The sequence below is a fragment of the Condylura cristata genome, unplaced genomic scaffold, assembly GCF_000260355.1.
Source record: "Condylura cristata isolate star-nosed mole 26May11 unplaced genomic scaffold, ConCri1.0 scaffold00008, whole genome shotgun sequence".
NCBI classification, from domain to species: domain Eukaryota; kingdom Metazoa; phylum Chordata; class Mammalia; order Eulipotyphla; family Talpidae; genus Condylura; species Condylura cristata.
The window spans coordinates 3,708,554-3,715,564 of NW_004567109.1; the positions used below are offsets into that span (position 1 = coordinate 3,708,554).

The window sequence follows — 7,011 nt, forward strand, 5'->3', positions numbered from 1 at the left end:
CGACGAGAGCAGGCCGGGGCCTGGCGGGCGGGGAAGAGAGATCCGCGGTTCTCAGTCGCGCCGCAGTGCGGACAAGGCCCAGGCCGCTGGGGCTGCGCAGTGCGGGCGGGAACCCGAGTGGGGTCGCCAGCGATGCACGGGGGCCGTGCCCGCTCTGGGGGAAATCCACCCGGATGATGGGATGGAAAGCCGTAGGCGCGCTGGGGGTCAGGGGCTGGAGCTCAGCCCGCGGGTTGGGGGCCTTTTTCCTTCATCCACCCCTTCTTCTGCCCTGGAGAGGCAGACTGTCCCTCCTGCAGAATCTTGAGTCCTTTGGCCCTCTGTGGAAGACAGTGATGCGCATCCCTCCCTCCCTCATCTGGAGGAGGGGAGATTGGAAAAGGCATGGCAGGCAGAGCATTGTCCAGCCCATTCTCAAGACTGACCCTTTGAAAAGGGTTGGCTCTAGAATCAGAACATTGAGGGACCCCGTCCTCAGCCTCTGTGTAAACTCAGGCAGGTCTTTGCCCCTCCTGGGGCCTCCTTGCCTCCTGTAGAGGTGGCTGGAAAGGAAAAAAGAACACTCATCTTTTATTAAACATCAGCAGCGTCACCGGTTCTGCAGCCCTCCCCAGGAGGTCAGCACTGTACCTGGCCCCATTTTGCAGAGGAGAAACTGAGGCTCAGACAGGCCCCGGGACTTCCCTGAGAGTACATGACCTCCAGCATCCAGGGTCCTGTGGACAGGCAACTTAGCTGCCCTGTGTGGACATCCAGCAGGTGTCCAGCCATGGCCGTGGGCAACATCAACGAGCTGCCCGAGAACATCCTGCTGGAGCTGTTCACGCACGTGCCGGCCCGCCAGCTGCTGCTGCACTGCCGCCTGGTCTGCAGCCTCTGGCGCGACCTCATCGACCTGGTGACCCTGTGGAAGCGCAAGTGCCTGCGGGAGGGCTTCATCACGGAGGACTGGGACCAGCCTGTGGCCGACTGGAAGATCTTCTACTTCCTCCGCAGCCTGCACAGGAACCTCCTGCACAACCCGTGTGCCGAAGGTGGGCGCAGAGTGGGCTGGGGGTCCCCCGACCCACACGCTGGTCATGACACCAGCGGCGTGTGCGAAGCACTTACTGAGAGCGAGGCTCACAGCTGAACCCCTTGCATCTTCACAGTTATCCTAGGAGGGGGGACTGCACCTGAGCGGCATTTCTTATTCCGCTCCTCAGATTATTGGCTGAGCCCTTTCCGCAGAATGCAGGGTTAGCCAGTTGGGACTAATTGTGCCCGGGACTCCAGACCAGGAAGTCAGGGCGTTAGTTTGTGGGTCTAACTGCCAGACTCCAGGGCCAGTCTACCTGGGACTGTCCCAGAGGGCAAAGAGGGCTTTGCTTGTGGAAGAATGGGAGATCCAGGCTTCTTTCCACGCACGTTACAAGAGGTAAAACAAGGTTCTATAGTCTTCTAGAACCTCTTCCGCATTCTCCATCATGTGGCCAAATTTTGGAGCAAAACAATGATCAGCTTTTAGACACCTCCCTCACTCTGCTTCCTTGACCGGCAGTTATATGGAATCTGACCTAGGAGCAAGATAGTTTTTATAGTTATAAAGGGTTGTTTTTAAAAAAAAAAAAAAGTAGATCAGTTATATATTTGTATATAATAGACAGCCTGCAGTTTACTAGCCCTAAAATACTTTCAGCCCTTGACATTCAACGATTGCCAGCCTTCTTTTTTCTTTAAAAAATTATCCTACAAAAGTAATATTCATTGTAGACATGAAGAAAATATAAGCAATAGGAAATATAAACTACATTTTATATAGATCTAAAATATTTCATTCAACCACCCAAAGATAATCACTGTGATATCTTTTCCTCTTTTTCATTTAATTTTAGTTCTTATACTTCCTTATTTTTTCCCACAGTATAGGATTCCTTCCCTAAGTACAATCATCACAGTTTCAAAGTAGCCACAGCCCTCCACCATCCTCCATTTCACACTCCTCTTCCCCATTCTCGGCTCTCCACTTCTGTCCTGAGTGTCAAGTGTGTCAGATCTCTTTGTTAAATATGTGTTTATTCAGAAATGGTATTGGGCTGTACAGAGTCTATCACTTTTCTCTTTTAATATATCATATTTCCATGTCATGCAGTATAGACCTAGAATATCTTTTTCTTTTAAGTGACGTGCCATTTGTGTTCAGCACGTTATAGGTTCCAAATTACATCTTCTCCCCAGCCCAACACCAAATGTCCAGTCACCATGTACCGCCAACCCACCAGTCCCTGCTACCCTTCCTTTCTGGTAACCACCAGTCTGTAGTAGAGTTAAAAGGTTTGTGGTTTTGTCTTCTTTATGTCCCATAAATGGGTGAAATTATACAGAATTTGTCTCCTTCTAACTTACTTCATTTACATAGTATCATCAAGGTCCAGTCATGTTTTCACAAATGGCAAGATGTCTTCTTTTTTATGACTGAGTAGTATTCCATTGTGTTTGTACAGTCTGTCTTTATCCATTCTTTTGTGACGGTGCATTTGGGTGTTCCCATGGCTTGGCTGTTGTCTATAGTACTGCATGGGGTGCATATATGTTTCAGGTTAGTGTTTCCATGTCCCTCAGGTAAATACCCAGAACTGGAATTGTTGGATCATATGGCAGTTCTGTTTTTAATCTTTTGAGAAACCTCTATACTGTTTTCCACGATTGCCAGCCTCTGTTCTTGATCCCACTTTACAAGAGACAAAACCAAGTCTTAGAGAGGGAAAGCAACTTGTCAAAGATTCCACAACCCAGTAATGGCAGAGCTGGGACTAGACTGTCTCCATCACAGAGGGAGCCTGGTCTTTGCCATCATCACATGTCTGGGATGCCCAATGGAAGTCACTTACACAGTGCCTAGCAAGCAGGAGTGCCCATTACCAGGTGAACACTGCTCATCTGCACTGCCCCCTAGCACAGGGCTGGAGGGCAGCTGCCGAGGTCTAGCTAGATGAGCCAGGGGTAAGGTGCACTGGGAGAAGGTGATCCCTGAGGGGCTTCCCTTTGATGTGAATTTTGGTCTCCCACCAGAGGGGTTTGAATTCTGGAGCCTGGATGTGAATGGAGGCGACGAGTGGAAGGTGGAGGATCTCTCTGGAGACCAGAGGAAGGAATTCCCCAATGAGCAGGTCAAGAAATACTTCGTGACTTCTTATTAGTAAGATCAAAGGCCAGGGGTGGGGGTGGAGGTGGGGAGGACATGGTCTCGGGTGGCGGGAAGCCCAAGCTACTTCATCGTGGGACTTCTCCTGCTCTTGGAGGGCCAGCTCCAGCCCCCCCAGTGCCCTAGTGGTGAGCCCCAGCCCCTCCCACCCCTCCACCTGCACCTGCTCCCCCAGCACCTGCCTCAAGTCCCAGGTGGTGGACCTCAAGGCCGAAGGGTATTGGGAGGAGCTGATGGACACCACACGTCCGGACATCGAAGTCAAGGACTGGTGAGTGCCTGGGGCGAGGGTCTGGGTGTGGGGCGTGCCACTCAGGCGCCCCACCCCCAGCCTGCCCCCCACCTCCAAGGCCCTCATGGGCCTTCCCTCTGCCTACAGGTTCGCAGCCAGGCCAGACTGCGGGTCCAAGTACCAGCTGTGCGTTCAGCTCCTGTCGTCAGCGCACGCGCCCCTGGGCACCTTCCAGCCAGACCCAGCAACGATCCAGAAGAAGAGCGACGCCAAGTGGAGGGAGGTACGTGGTCCGGGAAGGGGACGGGGCAACGTCCCCAAGCTGCCACGGCACACAGACAAGCCTGGGCTCCCAATCCAGCTTTGCAAACCTGCTCGCCTGGGATCCAGCTGCGCAGCCAACGAAAGATGCGGCTGAGATGGTTCTGTGAAGCCACGTTCAAGCAGTGTTGCAAAAGGTTGACTGTTACTACTTCCTAGTGTAGGTTATTGCAGTTACCTAGACCAGGGGTCAGCAAACGCTGACTTAAGAGGCCTGCTGCAAGTATTTTAGACTTTGCAGACCGTACCTGTCCGTTGGCACTGCGCTCTTCGGCTCTGCCATCCTCTCGTGAAAGCAGCTTCAGATGAGGTGTCAGTGTGGATGCTGAAAACCTCAGCTCCCAAACAAGCAAAGGGCCACGGGCCAGTTTGCCAGCATCTGACCTAGCTCAGCTATCCAGAATTTTCCACGGTGACAGAAATGGTCTGCTCTGCCCAGTACAGCTAGTCCCGTGTGACGAGTAGGACTAAGGAACTGAATTAACTGGATATAATTTTTAAAAAAAAAAATATGTATTTATGCATACAGAATTGGGGTATAGGCCAGAGGCTCAGGGGTGGTAAGAGGATTCACCAGAGACAGCGTGGGGAGCAGAACAGGCAGATTGACGAAGTACACTGCTGAGGGGAGCAGAGGGTGGGTCTGCTGTGCCCTGTGGGTCAGCTCCCGGGCTGGGATCAAACTTGTGGTGCAGTGGCTCTGGAGAGCTTCATAATGCAGTGCTTTAACCTGTCGCGTCACCAGGGAGAGCCCTATTTTATTTCTATTTAAAGATTTATTTAAGCATACAAGAGCTGGGGTACAGGCCAGAGGTGCTGGGGGGTGATAGGATTCATCAGAGACAGAGTGGGGAGCAGAACAGGCAGATCCACGAAGTACACTGCTGAGGGGAGCAGCGGCCGGGTCAGGAGAGGGCTGCCGTGCCCTGAAGGTCCCTCCCTGGCCGGGGATCAAACTTAGGTTGCAGTGGCTGCCAGTAGCTTCGGTGCCGACACTTCACCCCTTTTGCCACCAGGGAGGCCCAATTGGATGGCATTTTAACTTAATAGTCACACATGTCCAGTGAAGGCCATTTGGGATAGTACTGGGCAGTTTGCAAAGCGTTTCCTTCAGTTCCTTCAAAGGATTTGCACCATAAACCCATGGAGCGGACCCAGCAGGATTTTGTTGCAGTTTACAGAGGGGGCAAATGAGGGGCTTCAGTGGGAGAGGAGGACTAGAAGCAAATTCTGCCATCTCCTGCTCCAGCACAAAGACTTCCGCCCGTTCCTGCCCGCTCGGGGTGAGCTCCAGGACCTCACTTCCACTCTGTCCCCGCAACCTCAGGTCTCCCACACGTTCTCCAACTATCCGCCCGGCGTCCGCTACATCTGGTTTCAGCACGGCGGCGTGGACACTCACTACTGGGCCGGCTGGTACGGCCCGAGAGTCACCAACAGCAGCATCACCATCGGGCCCCCGCTGCCCTGATGCCCCCGAACCCCCAACCGTCGAACCCCTGACTGGTAAACTACTGTCAGAGTAAGGGCGGGGCTTGGGAAAAGGAGGGTGGAGGCCAGGCTCCCCAGACCTCCTAGTTCATCCTTTCCTCTCCCCTTCCTGTGGAGCCTCTCAGTCTGTACAACTCTCAAATGCTGTGGGGGGTCCAGCTCTGAACCCCAGATCTCAACCTGAATGATGGCAGGAGGCATACCTGAGCTCTCCAAGAGATGAGGCCCTGAGGTTAGGCAGGTGCAGGGTATTCCCTAGGCTCCCCCCAGCCTCCTCTGAGAGTGGGTCTCCAAGCTCAGCTGGCAACCTAGACCTGCGTCTCTACCTGCGCCTCCTGGGCCCTGGCTCTCCGTGCCCTTGTCCCAAAGCAGGGGCAGTCGGACATCTGGCAGCCCTGGGCAGCGCAGATGCTGCGAGGGAGCTGTGTAGCTCAGACAGATCTGAGAGTGGAAGGCTGGCTCTGCTGGTTGTCCTGTGCCCCTTCCACAATGCCAAGTTCTCTTGCTCTGCCCCCGTGCTCAGAGGTGGCTTAGCCCAGAGGCTCTAGTCTGTGCTGAGATGTGCTGAGGGGTCCAGAGGAAAGGTCTAGGTCTAGTACAAGACTCTCTTCACTGTCTCTGAAGTCCAGAAGCCAGATAGGAACCAGATGGAGGTGAGGCTTCCCCCAAAGACCCCTGGAATCCTGCCCCTGGTAACCCAGGGCAGGTGAGGGGCAGACTGGGGCCCTGATTCTGAGAGCTGGGACATGTGAGCCCTGGAGGAGGGCGATAGGGGATTTTCAAGGACCACCTGTCTACCTCCAGGCCTAGGCCAGGCTCCCTGTGTCTTGGAGAGCATTCCAAGCCCCCACCCCACCCTTGGAACTGCCATTCCCAGGACCTCCCCACCCTGCCCGGCCACGCTCCTGCCTCTCCCTCCTGCTGGAAGGACAGCAGTGCTCTGACCTGCCCACCCTGCATGCGGCCAAATAAAAGGTGTTCCTAGCCCAGCCTGTGCCCTGTGGTTTCTGGGAGCAAAGGCAAACTTCACGGGAGGTCCTGGCCTAGAACTACAGAAGGTGCAACTCGGGGCTCGGTGCTAGGTACAGCGAGGGGTGACACCTCGGAGACCCAGCCACTGCAGAACCTGGGCATTGGGACAGACCCCTTGCTGAGCTGCAAAATTTCACTCCAGCCCATGGCTGCCAGCTTCCACTGGAGAACTCCCACAGGGTGGGGAGCAGGGTGTCTCTGGGCACCCCTTGTATCTGTAACACGGCCAAGAGCCTGATGACTTCAGATGAAACCAAAGCAGTGGAGTGGCGCTTGGCACGCAGGGGCACTGAGTAAGTACTGTTAAATGTCAGTGCCTTCCAGAGGGCCAAGCTAGAGAGGTCCACCACTCGCTAGCTGTGTAGCAAGCTGACCAAAGGCGCCTGGAGGGCGCCGCAGCCCGGCCAGGGTGAGCGCTGGCCTGAGCCTGCCCCGCCTGCACGAGCCTCAAGGACGTGCTGGCCACATGCCCCCACCCCTCCCCACCATCCCCCACTGAGAAAGGAGCGAGTGAACTTCATCTTGACCTAAGCCGAGGAGTTTCTACCTCTGCCTGGAAGGCCTGTGGCTGTCCACTAGGCTCAAGCCCCCAGGTAGGGCGGTGCCCCCGCCTCCGGGGGCCAAGGGAACCAATGCCACCTGGCGGCGCGGTGCGGACTTCGGTAACGGAGGAGCCAAGGCCCGGCCCGCCGAGCCGCCGGCCGGGGAAGACTGAAGCTCAGGAGACCAGGTGCGGGGTCCCCCCGAGCGC

General features: G+C 55.1%; 2 protein-coding genes across 6 annotated transcripts in view; both read left to right on the top strand.

Annotated features, from left to right (window-relative positions):
• FBXO44 (F-box protein 44) overlaps positions 1-6,217 on the top strand; it is a 6,790-nt gene extending 573 nt beyond the window's left edge. For 2 of the 5 annotated variants that reach the window (XM_012722204.1, XM_012722206.1), the window contains exons 2-6: positions 760-1,034; positions 3,052-3,149; positions 3,360-3,455; positions 3,564-3,699; positions 5,065-6,217. In XM_012722204.1, the coding sequence (XP_012577658.1) occupies positions 770-1,034; positions 3,052-3,149; positions 3,360-3,455; positions 3,564-3,699; positions 5,065-5,240 (771 nt within the window). In that variant the 5' untranslated portion in view covers positions 760-769 and the 3' untranslated portion in view covers positions 5,241-6,217. Of the gene's footprint in view, positions 1-759; positions 1,035-3,051; positions 3,179-3,359; positions 3,456-3,563; positions 3,700-5,064 lie in introns of all 5 variants that reach the window. The other 3 variants (XM_012722205.1, XM_004678512.2, XM_004678513.2) reach the window with 3 other exon arrangements.
• A 547-nt stretch (positions 6,218-6,764) lies between these two features.
• Positions 6,765-7,011, top strand: part of FBXO6 (F-box protein 6) — a 6,414-nt gene continuing 6,167 nt past the window's right edge. Inside the window, exon 1 of the mRNA XM_012722203.1 lies at positions 6,765-6,990. The gene's annotated coding sequence lies outside the window, so the exon portion shown is untranslated. The remainder of the gene's footprint in view (positions 6,991-7,011) is intronic.